Raw genomic sequence first — 17,918 nt, 5'->3', positions numbered from 1 at the left:
GCTCGGAGGCTCCTCCTGACCTATCTTTGTAGGGAACTGCTCCCTGGGGCTCCAAGGCTTACTGGGATTCACTCCTACTCCTCAGCAACTTCCAATCAGTCCCTAAGCAGAAAGGATTTTTATTCAAGTCATTCTTGAGAACAACTTCCAGTTAAGGAGTGAAACGAACAAGAAAACAACTCTAAAGGCAATGTTCAGCCAAATCACTACAGAACTACATACCACAGGCTGTTGAGATCCATCTGCCTGATTGCTCATTGCAACAGCTCAGCTGAAGTGACACATATGTAAGGCATCAACATCTCTGTGTGCATTAATTGACTCAGAAAATTGATTCATAGTCTCTGATAAGGCTAAACTTCAGCTTTTTCTAGTGTATTAAATTTTACATTTCCAATACCAGCAGTGTTAACCTACACTTTACTAATAATTAGACTGAACAATATAACATTACAGAGTAAAAACTTGGGTACATGTATACTACATTGTTTAATAACAAAAAACTTTGGAAAACATGAAAAACCCACAGAACACTGTACGCTCCATGAAAATAATTTAAGATACTGTATTGGTCACATGTTCAGGAAATTGTCACTTGGAAACACATGAGTTTGCATTTCATCTGTTTTATACCAAAATTAATATTTGAGCAGATTTTAACAATCTCAGTACCTTAAATTCCTTAAATTTCATTGACTTTAAAACATATTGGAGCTTCTTAGAACTATTCCTATTAGATTGTTCCCTAGGTGGCATCCAAGGCAAGGAAAGTATGTAAGCACTTCAGCAGAAGGTGGGTAGAAAGTTGGAGGCCAGTGCTTACTCAAAATTATATCCTTTTGCTGCCACCTGGAACATGGAGCTTTACCTCCATTGGGTAAATGTTCAGGGAACTCCACTGCCCCAGCCTCAGATGTGCTTACTCCCATTCATTCTGCTGGTTTCACTTACCACAAAAAAGTATCTATACCAGAATTTTCAATATTTTTCAAAATATTCATTTAATTCCTTTTCTCTTTATTTTTTGGCACTTAATTTACGAGGCAGGGTAAAAGGGAAGGCAGGTAGGAAGTGAAGGAAAGAAAAGTGGAGAAAGAAAACAACTATTTCAGAATGAACTTTTGCACAAAAGAATGGAATTACATTTGAAGACATCAGTTTCAGTGCACAGGAGAGATGACATTTTAAAATAATTTTATTTTTGATCCTCATTCAAAATTATGATTTTAACATTGTCAGAAATGAAATAAGAAACTTACCCAGCATATTTAAGTTTTAAAAGCATTTAATGACATCGCATATATTTAACAGATAGGGTAAAAGTCTAGAGGTACAGTTCGATACAACTGAAAGCCAGTTCCAGTACTACTCTTGACTACAGGCCCAGTCATTGAAATTTCATTCCTATTAAATGTAATTTTTGATTGTGCAATAAGATGAAAATTTTTCATTACAATAGTTACAGTGACAGAAATGCACACTATGTATCAAAGAGCAAGGTAATGTAGCAAAATTATAACACACAGTGCTGCAGCTGACAAGCAAGTAACCATTTGAGTAATATTACTTTTCCAGTAAATGCTTCAGTTCCACTTTTACACTTATTGATGATTTTAAGGGGTTTATTATACATCTAGTCTTATTATACTTTGTACTAGAATTATCTGAAACATACAGTATAATGTATTTCAGCAAAAAAAAAAAAAAAAGAGAAATTTGAAATTACAGCTTATTTTAAAACTGTACCAGCCTGTTAATCCATCTTGAACAGCAACATTCTTATCTGTCGTACTTGATGCCTGCACTCTGTTATAGCAAAGAGAACACACTGCTTTAATTCCTGTTAGAATTGCAAGGGAAGCCTCTACTAGTCAGGACTCAGCATAACAACCTTAACTGGAAGTGAATGCCTTGCAGAATTTGTACATTGGTTTCTCATGTGCACAGTAGATTCAAAAGCACCGCTGCCTTGCATACCAATAGCACTAGGAGTGGGTTATTTTCCAAGACAGCCTCACAAAATTGAGGAACAGCTTAAATATTAAGATCTAATCTACATTAACTTCATTAAAAAAAACAAACCAAACAAAAACAAACAAAAACAAACCCCCAAAACCTGGTCCTCCCTTTCCTCATACATTTGTAACTTTAGATTCTTTTTTTTTTGGTTGGCTTTTTTATTTTAAAATGCTCTATAAATAAAAAAATGTCAATCACATTGAGGAACATGAGGCACAGAGAGTAACGTATTGGTTCTGAGCTCGCATGCTGGAATTCCACTGGAACGGTCAGAGAAGTGCAGTGTGTGGAGATGGAATTCACTTCTTTTTACCAAAAAGGCTGAATCGTTTCTCTTTGTCTTTCTCTTTGTCTTTCTCCCGCTTGCCAGGGCTGGACTCGCTGGTTATTGTAACACTGGCAGGGAGGGTCTGGGCACGGCTGGAGGCTGGAGTGCTCTGGGTGGTCAGGGACACTTCGATTTTGTCTGAAGAGATTGCTGATGTGATGGCCTGAATCCACGTGTTCATCTCCTCCTTCAAGAAGCCATCAAGGCACAAAACTGTTACAACCAGCACACCCCTCTGACTCCTCCCGTGATAGTGTGGAGGGGGAATGGAAGCGCAAGGAAAACCAGCCCAAATTCATCCCCTCTGGCTGTGCACCTCCAGGGACACCTCGTAGAGGCTGAGCAGCCCTGGGCTTACACACCACCTACACACAGAGTGCACACCAGCTCTTAGCAGCTGCTTCTCCCCATAGTACAACAGCACGGACAGCACAGTAATAAACAGTAAGAAAACCACACTTACATCGTCTTTGGCTTGGAAGAGGTATTCGTTGCCATCAGTCAATCTGAAAAGGAAACACCATCACAAATTTAGCTCAGTCATGGTCACACTGCTTCAACTGCTGCTTGTTTGGCTCCTGCACATGAGCACACAGGAGGCACACAGGACTCCATAGGACAGTGCCCGCATGCCAAATGCCCCCTACAACTCCTGTTGCAGCCACACACGTGGTAGCTCTGGGCTCTGGACATGCTCTTGTTCCAATGTGGCTGCGGGCTCAGTATTTGCTCTTTCAGGTACATCTTTTCTCCTTGCAAAACACATCATCAAAGTTTACTCAATCCTTTCAAAAGAAAATGTCACAGGCAGCACCCACAATTTTCCTGGCTCCTGTGAACATCCAGTGGAATTCTGCAGCTGCTCTGTTCTTGTAGTTATGGTGGTGCTGGCTCGAGGTCCTACTCTGAGTATTACTGATAAGCAACTGCCTCTTCTCACAGTGAAGGCCAGAGTCCCCCTTCTGTTTGATTCTTGCACTGGTTTTACTCAGGTGGTTTAATCAGGATACATTTAACAATGGATGTGATACAAAGAAATGAAAACAACAACTGAAATATCACCAGAAGAAGCAGGAGGCAGGGGCAGCAGGAGCTCTGCTGCAGGCTTCCCCATCTTTCCCAGTAAAAAGCAAGCATTCTAACAACTCTTTATGAAATGAAATTAAGGATTAAACAGTAAAATAACAGTGTTTGAGTAAAGAAAATACCTATATGCAAGTAAACCAAGGGGCCTGATGCAGGTGATGGAGCACTGGGAAAAAGGGCAGTTGACTTTTCCGCCTAACTTAGCATTTGGAACAGCATAAACTTCCATTAGCAATTCAGAGAGGTTTAAAACAGTCTAGAGGATGAATCACATAGCTGCAGGTCTGTCTTCAAGAAAGGTACATTTCTCTAAATATTTGCTATATATTTCCACATATATTTTCTATAAAACAAATTTTCCCCAGACAGGGATTCTATGATCTTTAGAGGATTCCCGTACCAATACAAAATTGCATCACCACCACCCCTGCTCTGCCAAAAACACAACCCAGAACACTTGTCTTGGAATACAACCCAATAATTTCATAAATTAAGTCTTCTTTGACATGATTACCTCGCAGCTGTGCAATCATAAATATTTTTTAACTGTGGGCACTAAAAGATTGTTCAGTTAACCAAAGTGTTTCACAAGGAAAAACATTTTTTTTAACCTTTGAGCAACAGGTCTTTCACATATTTGAGTGAAATGGTCTGTAACTATATGTTCCAGACCTGAAAATGTGAGATGTCGTCAGTAGTCTCCTAAATTCATACTGAAAAAATTTAAAAAGAGGCTTGATTTGGAAAAGAGCAGAACCATGATCACTGCTCCTCTCCATCAGTTCCAGAGGGAGCAGCTGAAAAATGCAGCACCGTGAAATGCAGGCCCCTAACTGCAGGCACACACATCTGGTCTCGTCCCAGCTGAAAGTGCTCTGATTATTGCAACACTGCTCTGTGCTTGCTCATCCTGATGAACAGACTCAGTGTTGGGAAGAGTTTGCTCAGAAAAGCAGGTGCTGCAGTTAACATTCATGGTCAGCTCCTGGGCTGGGTTTCCCAGTGAACACACCCACCATGGCTTTCCCCAAGGGCAGAACACTTTCCCCAGGTTTACCTGAGCTTGAACACATGCTTCTTCTTTTTGTAATCGACCGCTACTTCACATACTGCGTCCTTCAAGCTGACGGGGATCTCGTTGTGGTAAGGGATGCCAGAAGCAGCAGCTTTCGAGTCCTTGTAGAAGCCCATCTCTTGGTTGTTGATGACACAGTACACGTTATGCCATGACCTTTGAGACACAGGAAACAACAGGAGCAGTTATAAATCCAATGCCCTCACCTGCACAACTGGAGAAACCAAATGTAATTCCTTCTGTAAGTTAAAGGAGATTGGTTCAGTGTGAGGATGTGAATACAGCTTATGCTGTCCCATGAACTGCAGACAAGGAATTCTTTCATGGAAGCACAGCTTGAAGACAAAAGCCAAAGTGAACTGAGATTCCCAGAACTCCCTGTGACAGCACATCAGCCTGTCCTCACAGTGGGAGGACTGTTTGGCAGACTGAGTACTTTGCATTCTTAAGATAGAAAATGATTGCCCCTTTAAAAGCAGTGCTCTGCTGTAGAGGGAATTCTCAATGTGCTTCAAACTGATGAATGGAATGGAATGGAATGGAATGGAATGGAATGGAATGGAATGGAATGGAATGGAATGGAATGGAATGGGTGTGAAATCCTTGATTGACACAAATACTCTTAGTGGCATCTCCACCTCATTCTCCAATAGAAATGTGAAAAATTAATCATTATTGGAAATAAGAATACCCAGACACTAATACTGGTATCTGTCACTGCCTCAAAGGTGTTGTCTGGTGTGAACAACTCCAGTGGCACAAAAATCCTAGTACTGCTGTACTCGCTTGAGATCTCAGCTCTGCCAAGTGCTTTGGCTCCTACCAAATCCTACAGATGTTGCTGCAGCTCAGCACTTGCTCTCAACATTTCCCTTGTCAGCCAGGTCATAAATCTGGTTTTGAGAGCTCTCTCAGGTCATGAAGGACCACAGTTGGCTTTTTCAGTGCAGACAAATCTCAAAGTTCTACCTGTCTGAGACCTGCAGGACATTCCTTGGGAATGGAATTGACTATGGCACACCAATCGTCCTCTGCTCATGCTGAACAGATTCAAGAGTAGGTGGAGAGTGGCAATGAGCAAATAGAAAATGTCAGAAGAATATGAACATTTCTAGTCTCACACCTACGTGGTTTTCTTTTCTTGTAGTAACGTACAACTTGAGAGATCTGGTATTAAATCCCACTACTGCCACAAATCCATCATGTGGAGTGGGAAAGTTGTGGTATCTCTCTATCTCAGTTTTCCACCTGACAAATGTGGCTAACACTGCCTTTTGTACCAAATATCTTCAGACTGCAGTTCCCCACATGCTGCCCCAGCCCTATAGCCACAGGAGCCTGGGAGAAGGCTGAGAGTTGGGAGAAGGCTGGAGATTGGTTGCATGCCATCTTGGGCAGAGCCCTGGGCTGCCCTGCCTGTGTTATACATGGAGCACTGTACCTGCTGGAGGCTTTCTTGCTGTGTGTCTCCCACTCATGCTTGCGGTGTAAGAAGCCCTCCATCTGGGCTGAGGGGATCTCCTGGGTCTTGGCTGGGAGGGTAGCAGCAGTCTGGGCCTGAATGCCGCTCTTGGCTTTGCGGTCTGACGTCGGGGAAGGAATGGGACTGGACTCTTTGGAACTCGTCCTCTGCTCTGCAGCTCCATTAACCATTTCATTGGTTTCTGCAGTTTCTGCCACCTAGGAACAGTTGAGAACACATTCAGCCAGAAGCCTGCACTGAGGCATTCTGCAGTTAATCTGTCTCCCTGCATAATGTGGCTGTGTATAAACTTTGCCTGGTCAATGACACAGGCCAGTAAGTTCTTTCTCGCCCTCCATGGAGACAAAGGAGGCCAAGGAAGTTAGAAGGTAGGAATAGATTAGTACCCATTTTATAGGTGGAGAGATAGGAAAATAAAAGCAGCTGAACATCAGTGTGAATTTTACTGTGCTTTGCTCTGCTGGTCAATTCTTTTATTTTTGTTATTCCTAGAATGAGAGCATTCAATTGTGTTGCTAAGTACTCAAATGTTTGGAACAGTAACAATCACACTTTCTGCAAACCTAGAAGAACAGTAGAAGTTATACACATCAGCCACCTTAAGTACATTTATGGCATTACTGGGGCATTAAAGGTCCATAAAAGGTATTAACTATGAGTCAGCAGAGAAAGATGTCACAATTGCCCAGGAGCATTTACAAAAATGAGTGCAATTGATTTGTTTCTATAAAAGCTCCTTTCCCACTTTCCCCGTTCCCCTAGTGACACAACAAAATCAAAACATGCAGAAATTAGAAAGATTACACCATGCATCTCCACCATCCCAGTTAGGATATTGGAGCGTAAAGACAAAGGAAATGAGGTCACGTGTCAATTGATCGAGGTCTGGTTCAGACTGTTATTAGGTGGATCGGATTTTGGTTAAAGGAACTGAAAACCACCACAGTCACACAGCATCACACAGCTATTTACCCCCAAACAAAGACAGAACCAAGGCCTTGCCCATCACTTGCTTTGTTGATCGCGTTGCCTGGCGCACTGGTATCGATAGCCTAGAGAGCAGCCGTGTTTCCAGCAGCTCTCACTGGTCAAGCTGGCGACGTCTTCAGGAGCCATTCATCCAAAAATAATTTAAATTGGAATCCTAATGGCTATAAGCTTTTGAAATGCAGCTTGGTCCCAGTTTTGTGGTTTTTTTTTTGTTGTACCATTACTTTGACGTGTAGAGCTGTTGGTAGCAGCTCAGGAGTTACACAACCAGTGTGTAGTATTATTATTAGCATGTTACTAAAGCTCAGTGCTGCAAATGCTCTAGTAGATTACAAAGATTCTAGACTGGTTTATGCAGACAAGCAGGTTTTTGTGAATGGCACAATAATTAGACATTCCCACTTCTGCACATGGCCTGGACAAATCAAAAGCAGCCAAATTATTATGCAACAAACTCAGTTTTGCCACTGTTTGCTAGAACTTCTTATACCTGCCCAGTATCCATTATTGTGCCTCACACCTTGTACTTCACCATTGGCCTATAAAGATCTGAGTGTCAGCTCACTCTGAACATGGGAAGGATTGGTTAACTGCCTTTAGCAACCTAAACCTCCAGAGTACAGACACTACACCCTCAAACAGGGAGAGAATCACAGCTCACATTGCACTTCAGATCTGATTTACCCTGTCCCTAAAGACACATAGCCTTACACTGTTCCTTCACAATTAGGATCAATCTAAGCCATCAACCCTCACTACTTGTACCCAAATCTCAAAGTATAACAAAAATGTCGCATTAAAGTGGGGGAGAGGGTAAATAGATGAGGCTGAAGATTATCCAAACACTGCCAGAATACAGGTAGTGCAATGAACAACCTCTGAGTCACCATTCATCACCAGAGTCAACCACCCAGACTAAAAGAGCCCTTCAAGAACAAGGAGAGCCCTTTGCATATCTTTCTGCCCGGTGACAGCTCCTGAACCTCAAATTCTGCTTTGCTGCTGGCTGGAGCCCGGTCTGAGGGACCTGACACATTTGACCAGCACTGAGGAATCACACAGCCTGCAGGAACTCATCTCTACAATTTAAATAAACTCCCCAGACATACCTGGCCCCTGCACTGACACAGAAAGCAGCACATTTGCTGGAACAGTACCAGCCAGATGTGAAAATAGGACTGATCTGGGGGCACCTAGAACCCGTAATCTGAGGTAAACCAGATCTGTTTCAAACCAACAGCCACCGCACAGCTGCTCAACATATTTTATTGGAAATAATACAGAATTCAGTGCTGCAACCCTGTGGCTTTGAAAGGTAACTGCCAACTTTAATTACATCATTAGACCTGCACCTTCTATGTCAAATTCTACTGGTTGTAAAAGGGCTATGAAAAGCTTTTCTGATGCTCTTTCAGGTTTTATTTCCTTTCACGTGTTATCTACAATTAACAGAAAACAAGCAAAATAAATCATGAACAGCTCTGCGAAGGATGTGTCATGAAAACCGAGGAAAAACAGGAGATGGACACACTTTAATGAAGACATGCGTGGGGCATGCGGAGACAACACCATGGAGGACAAACAGCAACAGCAAATCCCTGTTACAACATAACAGCTCTTGTGTATGTGGTACAGTTCTCTCAGTGGGGCCTGAGGGTTAGTTGGAAGTGCTTTAGTGGCTACAGGCTACTCTGGAGATCTTTAAAGCAGGACTGGGACATGCAACAAGACAGGTGGTGACAATGACAGAGGTGCCCCTTTGGATTTTGCAGTGCTTGAAGCAACATCTGCTCAGTTCATCAACTCAAGGCTCTACCCCACACCTGAAGAACCAGATGATTTGCTTGGCTCAGATGCAAACAGATGCCAACCTCTAGGCTGTTCTGCCAAAAGGACCTTCTTGATGCCTTTAGCCAGACCCACAGGTTGCAATAAATAGGTGAAGTCCTAGTCTTCTAGTGCTTGAAATGGTGACCTGAATAGATGACTTACTTTTTCTTCATTGTCATAAAAGTGGAATTTTTCTGTAAGTGTACCAATACAAATCAAAAAAGTCTATCTCTATAAATTCCTTCTACAGACTACTTTTTCACCAGAATACGTGTGAAGGCTCTGCAGATGGTGGAGTCTGAAGCTACAGTTATGCCCTGGGAACTGGCACACTGTTGTAGCATGGGGCAACCACCAGAGCACCCCCATAAATTCATATGGAATTTTTTAAAAGCATTAAGAAGTTATATGTTCTTATCCTGACAAAAGAAAAAAAAAAAACAAACAAAAACATGCATCATGAAGTGGAAAGACAGAAGTACAGTTACTGAAGCACATCCTTTCAATCACTGCTCTCAGTTCACAAGCTCAGCCCACACAGAGCAATCCAGCTGCACTGCTCAGCCAATTGTCAGAAGCCAAAATTCTGACCAACAGCAGCACATCTTGTGCCTCACTGACACAGATCTGTACACCCAAGGTATTGCAACACAGGACTCAAACTGAGCTTGGAGGTTCTCATGGAAGACTGAAGTGCAGATGGCAAAGATGATCATGGAAATGCATTATGTAGCATGGTAATAACATAAAATTTCAAAAGAAGCACACAGGCGATGTATAAGGCCATGTTAACAAGATGACTATCTGGGATGTGCCTGAAGATCACCTTACATTCCTTGCCACAACTGTAGAGAATTTAGAAGCATTAGAATGTACAACAGCTCACTTCAGGACTGAATGCTAAAGAAGAACCAAAAGGTTTTATTTCCAGAAAGGTGGAACTGCTGTGTACTGTGGAGCATTGGCAGAGTCTGTGTGCAGACTCAGACCTAACTAGGATGGGCTTCTTAAAGGCAAACTTATGCTGAAAGGCATTTCCTGCCAGAGCCCTCAGCTGGGGCTCGTGTTTGCTGTGCAGCACTGTAAGAGCCCTGATATCCACAGATCCCAGCCTGTCATGAGCCTTCCCTGCACTGAATGTGACCCCCCCCAGAGAGCCAGGTTCAGCAACAAAGAGAAGCTGCATTAACTCAAAGCATTAACTGAAACAAGGAGGCTCTGCAGGAAGGGGGTGGGGAGGGGAGCTAGAATCAGCTCCTGTGTTCATTAATTCCAGAGACATTCACTGGCATTGTCATGGCTACACGTGAGGATTCTTGGTATGCATACTGACTCCACTGGGATACTCCCTGTCAAGAAGGAGCAAGTAAAGCATGGAGCATTCTGCCTGCACCTATGTAAAATGAAGAAAGAACTGGGATCTTAGAGGGTGTATTTAGTTTCTAAAGGAAAGCAACACATCCTCTCTCTAAGGGGGCTGCACCCTACTCCCATTTACACCCCTGCCTCTGGTGCCCACGAATCAAATTGCTGTAGTGCCAGCTGGACAGGATCATTGGCCAAATGGCCAACACAGCAAGATCACAACTCTGCATGAGGACTAAACCCCCAGATAAATCTAGATACTGGTTTTGAATGGTTTATTTCACGTTTATTTACCTCTGCAGTCAATGAGTCCATTCTGCATGGAATGTTATACAAACTAACCTTAAGGCTTTTATTTGCCCACAGTCACACTCCCCCGCTCCCAGCCCTTCCTGCCCAGCTCACTCATGTGGATTATCTTTGGCCTGGTACATAACTCTTGCTAATGCAGCTGATTTAATAAAGTTGCTGTGCTGAGACCTGTTAGTATAACTCGATGCGTCATACCTGTCAGGTCCTAGTGCTCTTCTTCATTAGGATGTAATCTCATTATATCTCAATTACTCATATAAAGGACGCTTTCGCTGGAAAATCTTAATACTATTAGCGACATGAAAAACTCACAGTAAATAACATGAAATAAATGTGTCACCTTAAAGCAACTGAGTGTCAGTGAGGAGATTCAAATAAACATAGATTAAAGTGAAGCAAATATATGTCCAAGGGACTGCTAATTAAATAAAAGTCAACTGATGGGAAGGAAAAGAAAAGCAGCAGGGAAATCTTAAGCTGAAAGATGAAACCAGTACCAGTAAACCGTACTGAAAAAAGGTTTCTGTTGCTGCAAATGATTCTGTGGATCACAGTCCAGACCACGAGCGGTCATTGGCTGTCCGTCTGCTAATAAGGTTTTTGTAGTTTTGGTAGGTTTGGGAGCGGTAACTAACCCGTGGAGATTCCTGGTCTGAGGGCAAACCATTTTGGGAAACCTCTTCTCCTTTTGTCCCATCCCTGTTGGAGAGAGGAAAAAGAAAGGAGATTGTATAAGGTTCTTGGAAGTCACCCATCTTGTTCAGCAAAATGAGATTTTCTTACTGAATACTAATTTAAGAAATTCAAGCATGGTCCTAAAATCCTCAAGCCCAACTAAATAAATTCAGCGTGAAGTGAGATTTAACCAGACTTTACTGGCAATTACCTTACAAATAAACCTCCTCCTATCACACAAACAATTTCATAAATATCAATGTTCCATGGACATGGCTTAAAATCTGCAATTATGCTCATCAAAGAAAAAAGCTAAGGTTGTTCAGAAACTGCAATTCACAGTCCAGGGGACAAAAGCAGCATTCCCACTTTTGGGCCAGGGATGCCTCAGCAGCAACTGGAAAATGGGGACTTACAGGGAATTCAGAAGTTTGGGAGAGGTCCTGTCCCCATAGACCACCAAGTCTCCTAACAAGGGTTATGTTACAAACCCACAGAACCTCATCTCCATTTAGAACATATTTTCAGCCCAAGGGTACCCCGAGGGAAGTGCAGAGTCCAGCTCACCATTGCTGCTGGGAGTCTCCATCCTCTGCAACCTTGGGCTCCGGAGTGGGTGGCTGCCTCTTCCGCTCCTCCTCCTCTTGCTGCCGACGCACTTCCAGCAGTTCCAGCTGGGAGAGGAAACATTTTTTGTTTAAAAACACTGCTCATTTTTCATGGGATGTTCTAGAAATTAACAACAACTCTGCATGTTTTTCTGAAACATTACTGAAATTAAAGTGAATGGGGATAAAATTGGAAGGCATCAGTCTTTAAAAGTATTTGTGGCACTGAATTTGTCAGGGAGGGCATCAGCATCAGACCCTCTGACAGCAGCCCATCACTGGCCATGTCTATTTTCCAACTCATTCTATCAGAACAAAATCCAGACAAACAAGAAAACAGCCCAATTTATTAAAATATCCAAAAGTAGCTTCTTGTGTGCTTCCCAAACACAGAAATAAAATGTTTCCTGTTCTGAATCCCTGAAATATCCCATCTCCATAAAACCAGCCTGATTTGTGAAGATGCTGAGAAACCCCAGTTCCTTTTGTCTGCAGTTGTGACACTTCAGTGTATGTGAAAACCCAGGCCACTTCAACTGTAGTGTCTAAAGCAAAATTGTTCTCCAAAGATGGTAAAATGCTCTCCAAGCATTAATGACTAACACTCGAGTTGTGTTCAAATTGGGATTTGGGTTTTTTTTTGCTTACTGTGTCTTCCTAGGGGACAATACAGCCTTGCACAGTCACAACACAACAAGCATCACTGTCACTGCCCCCTTATCAGCACTGTCATCTTTAACCAAAAATAATTGGCCAACCATTACAGCAGAGAGCTGGAGCAAACTGTTCAGCTCTGAAATTTCCTTCTGGGTCATCACTCCCAGGCCTGAGACACCTCCTGCTGACTCTTGAGGTCATTTATCATCTACGCTTTTTCCATGCAGGTTGTTGAGTTCAAATGAACCAGAGAGGGCTTTTTTAGTACAGCTGGAAACAGGAAACTCCAGGCTCTGAGTGGTTGGCTGAAGTCAAACAACAACCACCCAACAAGCAGAGATGGTGGTGCTGGGAGTTATTGCAATCCATCACAAGAGGAATGGCCAGGAGGTTCAGACACTCACTGTGGTCAGTCTCTCCAGCGCTGCAAACCTTTCATCCCAGGTCGCTGCGGATTTCTCAAATGCTTCATGCCGCTTGATTAATTTTTCCACCTCGTCGACGCTCTGCCCTATTTCACGACTGGACAGGTAGGGCTCCTGTCCCAGCAGCCAGGCCTCAGCCACACTTGCATCTCTGGAGAATTGGTGCACCTCCAAAACTGCGCAGAGAAGACACAGGTGTCAGTGCCATTCATGTCACAAAGAAGAGCATCATGGAGTCATCAGGCAGCTTTGGGATTTACCTAAACCCAGCTCAGGGAGCAAAGTACATGCACTTGGATGAGTGTTCCCATTAGCTAAGTTCAGGGAAACTGGTCACTCAAAAGACAGACATTTCTTCTGTTGGCTTTGCTTTAAGGAAAAACGCATGTTTCATTTTGCAAGTTTTCTGTGTTTTTTTTTTTTTTTTTGTTCTAATCTGCTGTAACCTACTAATTTCAGCATAGAATTTGGAATGTGACACCTGCAAACACAGTAGAGCTACTGCACCGAGCTCCAAATTTGATGATATAGAGCAGGACCTTTGGTGCAGTTTTCTTGATTTCAAATTCTTCATTATTTAACAACCATCAGGTATGAACCTTGCAGCTATTCCAGCACAAGCACACTTCCAAGCACTGCAACAGAAAGTGAGGAGCAGCAGGCTTTTTTCAATGCTCAGAAAGACACAATGAAGAAAGTTAGACATGGCCCAGCCCAAAAGAAATCCAAGGGTGTCCTTACTTAGTCTCAGCCACTCCCATCTGTCTTCCCATTTGTCAATCATTTCTTTTCTCTTTTCTGTCAGCTGCAGAAGCTTTTCCTTGATCTGGATGGAGAGCAGAGAGCAGGGCTGTTACAGAAGCACCAGGCAGCAGCTCCACCCAACCCTGCACTGACAGACACTGCAAGAGTTCCTCAGGAAATTACTTCACCGTGCAAACAACAGCTGCTTTTCTCTTCCAACTATAAATACATGTGACATTTCCATTAAAATATCACATTTGCATAGGGATTCAGTGTCTGTGAAAAGCTACAGTACCAAGAGTATTTGATAAAAGGGTGTAATGGACAAACAAATGGAAATAGTGCAATCAGGCACTGAATCTTCTGCCTTTCCCAGAGAATAATGCAAAATGTGCTGCTCTGGATTGTTGAAGAAGCTTTCCCCTTCCAGAGAGAGAAGTGCCTCACAATATGTGGTTATCCTCCCTTCCCCAAAGGGAGGCAGGAGAACTAAGAGCTAAGCCTCTATCCTCTGGCCTAGACATCTCAGAAAATAAATCAAAGTTTTAGGGAGTTGGATATGGTTCTCTTAATATTTCTAGAATTTAGTCCCTACACAACAAACATTTTCCTGCTCATTACCCTAGCAGGCCTCTCCACAACATTCCATTTCCCCTACAGGAAGTTCAGGCTGTCTCACAGCTCAAGGAGCTCAAGGATGACACCTTCCAACCCCAGAGCCATTCTCTGCAGAATGGAATGCAGCAGCTTCTTTGTATTTTCTGGGCTGAAAATGACACTTTAAATCTCAATGTCACCTGTTACCCAGCAGGAATTGCTGGAGTGAAGTTATACTCTGATTTCCCAACAGCACAGAAGTGCACCAGTCCCTGAGGTGATACTTATCATTATTCCTCTGTGAGTGACACAGGGCAGGTTTCTCCCTTGGAAAGAACCCCCAGGAGCCCATGGCTGTATGCAGGGAGCATGGTACCTCTTCAGATGCGTAGTGTTTCCTGGCCAGCAGAGACTTGCCAAGCTCAATGCATGTAGTGAAGCTGTCATTTCGGGCATCAATTTCTGCTTTGATCCCCTGGTGATTGTTCATGAGGAGTTCCACAGATGAAACATCCCTAAAATCATCAGAAACATAGATCTCAGATTTAACAGCTGCTACATTTGCACACCAACCCACAACCCAACGAGGAAAATTGATTCCTAGATTATCGTTGTAGTTCAGGGAGCCTCTCCCTAAGAACAGCACCATTCTGGCCTGAATCAGAGATCAAATAACCCTGGTGTGAGATCAAATCTCTTTGGGTACAATTTTCCATGGGAATTATTCCAGCAGCCACCCACATGAGCAAGTTGCTGCTGCAGCAACAGGCTTTGAAAGCACTCTCAGTGATACTGAGCTCTATAGATATTCCTCAGGTGACCTGCAGCCTTTTATTTGGACAGAGAAGGGGTGCCTTGCATTACCTTGGCTTTTCCTGGGCCTCTATCTGCCGGATAACATCTTCCATCCAGAGCATGAGATCCCGAACCATGCTGAAAAAGCGGAATTTGTCTCCCGTGTCCACCAGTCTCACCCTGCGGCCCTCACAGGCATCCAGCAGTGCCTTCCATGCCTCTAGGACCTCATTTTCCCTCTTCTGGATGTCATCAGCCTTGTCCCCAGCATAGGCAGCCTGGAGGCGTGCTGCATCCTCCTGCAGCTGCCGCACCTGCAAGGGTTTAGGAGAGACAGAGCCATCAGTGGTTTTGTGACTCCTGAGTCACAACCACAGGGACACTTATCTGCTAATTCACCACTTGAGGGGCTTTCTGAAGTCACTGCAAATGAATTGGGTCTGTCCAGGCTAGAAAGGTCTGTGCTGCTAGTAAGGCAGTATTGTCCCTCAGAGAACACTGTAGGGTCAAGCTACCCCCAAAATAGCAAAGATTTGCCACTGCCTGAACCCGCTGTGAGATGGTGCCAAAACAAAAAGACTGTCACATGCCAGGGCAAATGGAGACCATTTTCACCATCAAATTCCCTTCCTCTCATACAAGTGATAAAGGCACCTGGGAACTCTGTAACCAAACCACTATTTCAGCTGGCAGAGGTTATTTTTTGAAAATGTAGATAATGATTTCAAAGAGAAGAAAATGTGGAAATGTTCAGAACCTTCTACTATTAAAAATATTTTCCTTTTAAACACTGTCTTGGGATGGCAAATGCTAATTCCTGACTGTTTTTCGTATTTTTCAAGACAGGAAACATTCAATTCTGTCTAACAATTATTTTTTAAAAAAATAAAATCAAACAGCCTTCTAGCTACAGGCACAGAGACCATGTCTATCTCAAAATGATCCACCTCAGTGATCTGGCTGTTTCACCCATAAATTATCCTAAATGCCTTCCCCACAGCTCTGTGTTGTGATTACATATTCCTTCATTTAGATCTTGATTATAATTACCTTTTTGAGAGACTAGATTGATGTTTTATTAATGTCTCCCATTTTCTGTATAAAATCTACAGCTTCTGAAAGTAAAACACCTGGAAAATCAAATGCTTGCTCTATCTGCTTTGTTTTAGTGTAAATTGCAACATAACTGAGAATTGACTGACAGCTGGGCCATAAAAGCTCTTTCCTGACCTACTGGGATAAATACAATCAGTTGTAATTCCTCCATCCCTTGAGCAACTTCGTCCCTTCTTAAATTCTCTTTGTGGCAGCTGAATGTTGTATTTTGATTTAGAATTCCCCCTGTGCTGTATGAGCAGCTGCCACCTTCTACTTGGCACACCCTGGCTTCCAAAGATTCTGAATTAGATCCAGTTTGGATGCTTTTAAAAATCTTTGCCTGAATTGTGGATTTTGAAATCTTCTTTGCTCTTAGGAAACACCAAGAAAGGCCATATTTAATTCAGAAGCCCAGGTTTAAACCAAGTCAGAAAGCCTCTGTGTAGGTCTTTGCCTCTCAGAAAGGAAAAATAAACAAAGTGCCAGCATAAAGGGTTTGATTGGGTTTTTTTGGTCTTTTTAAAAACACAAAAACCTAAACTGACCAACCAAAATAAAACCAAACCTCAGAAAGCTAAACAGGCTAATACACTCCTTCATATTTTGTACTTTAAATCAATACTGAAGCTCTCTGCCTTTCTCATTTCTTCCTCAGCCACGGACAGGAAATGGAATAACATCCAACAATTGCCAACATGTTCAGAAGTTTGTGTACTTACAGACTGCTACTTAAGATAATAAACTGAATGCAATGTCAGAGCAGCAGACAGATAAGAAAAGGATGCAGGTGAGGTTATTCCCACAGCACTACAGGTAGGAAGCAGCTGGCAGCACTCTCTCCCAGCCACAGAGGGGCCAAGGGCAGCAGCAAACTCTGCAGCTCGTGTTCCCCCACCCACAGTCCACCTGCCACACACCTGAGTGCCCAGGGCCTGGATATCGTGTTCAAACGTTGTGTGCATTCTCTGTAGTGTTTCCACTGTGTTTTGGTCTCTACCAAGCTCCTCAGGCAATTTCTTATGCTTGTCTTGGATACGCCCTAAGATCTCCTTGGCATCATGGTAAAATTTGTGCAGTTCATAAGAGGCTGCAAGGATTTGTGTTCTCGTGTCAATGAGCTCCAAGAGATCCGCCCAGGCCTCATTGAGTCCGTCCTTCCACTCGGCAATGGTGGCAGCATCCGAGTGGCCAGAGTTGATGAGTTCATCGGCCATGTGGTTCACAGTGTCCACCCGCTCCTGCCCGATGTTCCCGGTGTCCCGAGCAAACTCCCGGAACCGCTCCTGCAGCATCTGAGGGCACAGAGAGAGCCTCATGCAGCACTGTGGCTACGGAGACCTGAGCGAGCCGAGCCACCCTCCCTGACTACGGCCCAGAGAGGCCCCTCCAAGGACTCACCGTGACGTGTTCATAGTCCTGGCCCAGCTCGTGGGACCCTGCCACCACCTCCCTCTCTGCAATCCACTGCTCCAGGTCATCCACCTCACGGTTGAGCTGGAACAGCCGGTGCCTCTCATCCAGCTTGCCCCTCCTCTCCTCAGCAAGGTCCTTCAGGCCTGCATAGAGCTTGTCCACCTTGGACTGGCGCATGCTGATGCGCTCGCTGGAAAAGCAAACAGCACTGAGTCTGCATTGCCTTTGCAAGTAGAACCAAAGGGGGAAAAGCGCAAGGAATAAAAGCTACTCTGTGTATTTAAGCCCCAGAATACACACCTGCTGCAGGCAGGAATTTGACTTGGACATGCTGGACCAATCCCCTGCTGACAGAGGTGAGCAATAGCTGGGAAGCTTGTCTGTCCTGCACTGCAAACCCCTGGCTTTAGAGAGGGGA

At 43.6% G+C, this 17,918-nt stretch overlaps 1 protein-coding gene across 2 annotated transcripts in view; it reads right to left on the bottom strand.

Moving 5' to 3' along the window:
* Positions 1 to 1,183: 1,183 nt before the first annotated feature.
* Positions 1,184 to 17,918, bottom strand: part of SPTBN1 (spectrin beta, non-erythrocytic 1) — an 82,658-nt gene continuing 65,923 nt past the window's right edge. The window contains exons 24-35 of one of the 2 annotated variants that reach the window (XM_062490590.1): positions 17,486 to 17,690; positions 17,005 to 17,379; positions 15,059 to 15,303; positions 14,571 to 14,709; positions 13,595 to 13,679; positions 12,833 to 13,029; positions 11,731 to 11,837; positions 11,124 to 11,187; positions 5,950 to 6,188; positions 4,491 to 4,664; positions 2,811 to 2,853; positions 1,184 to 2,534 (exon numbers count right to left, since the gene is read on the bottom strand). In XM_062490590.1, the coding sequence (XP_062346574.1) occupies positions 2,319 to 2,534; positions 2,811 to 2,853; positions 4,491 to 4,664; positions 5,950 to 6,188; positions 11,124 to 11,187; positions 11,731 to 11,837; positions 12,833 to 13,029; positions 13,595 to 13,679; positions 14,571 to 14,709; positions 15,059 to 15,303; positions 17,005 to 17,379; positions 17,486 to 17,690 (2,089 nt within the window). In that variant the 3' untranslated portion in view covers positions 1,184 to 2,318. Of the gene's footprint in view, positions 2,535 to 2,810; positions 2,854 to 4,490; positions 4,665 to 5,949; positions 6,189 to 11,036; positions 11,188 to 11,730; positions 11,838 to 12,832; positions 13,030 to 13,594; positions 13,680 to 14,570; positions 14,710 to 15,058; positions 15,304 to 17,004; positions 17,380 to 17,485; positions 17,691 to 17,918 lie in introns of those variants that run through there. The other variant, XM_062490591.1, reaches the window with a different exon arrangement.

The sequence above is a fragment of the Cinclus cinclus genome, chromosome 3, assembly GCF_963662255.1.
Source record: "Cinclus cinclus chromosome 3, bCinCin1.1, whole genome shotgun sequence".
In the NCBI taxonomy this organism is placed as follows: Eukaryota; Metazoa; Chordata; class Aves; order Passeriformes; family Cinclidae; genus Cinclus; species Cinclus cinclus.
The sequence above is the reverse complement of the archived record's forward strand: the minus strand, read 5'-3'. Positions and strand labels throughout refer to the sequence as shown.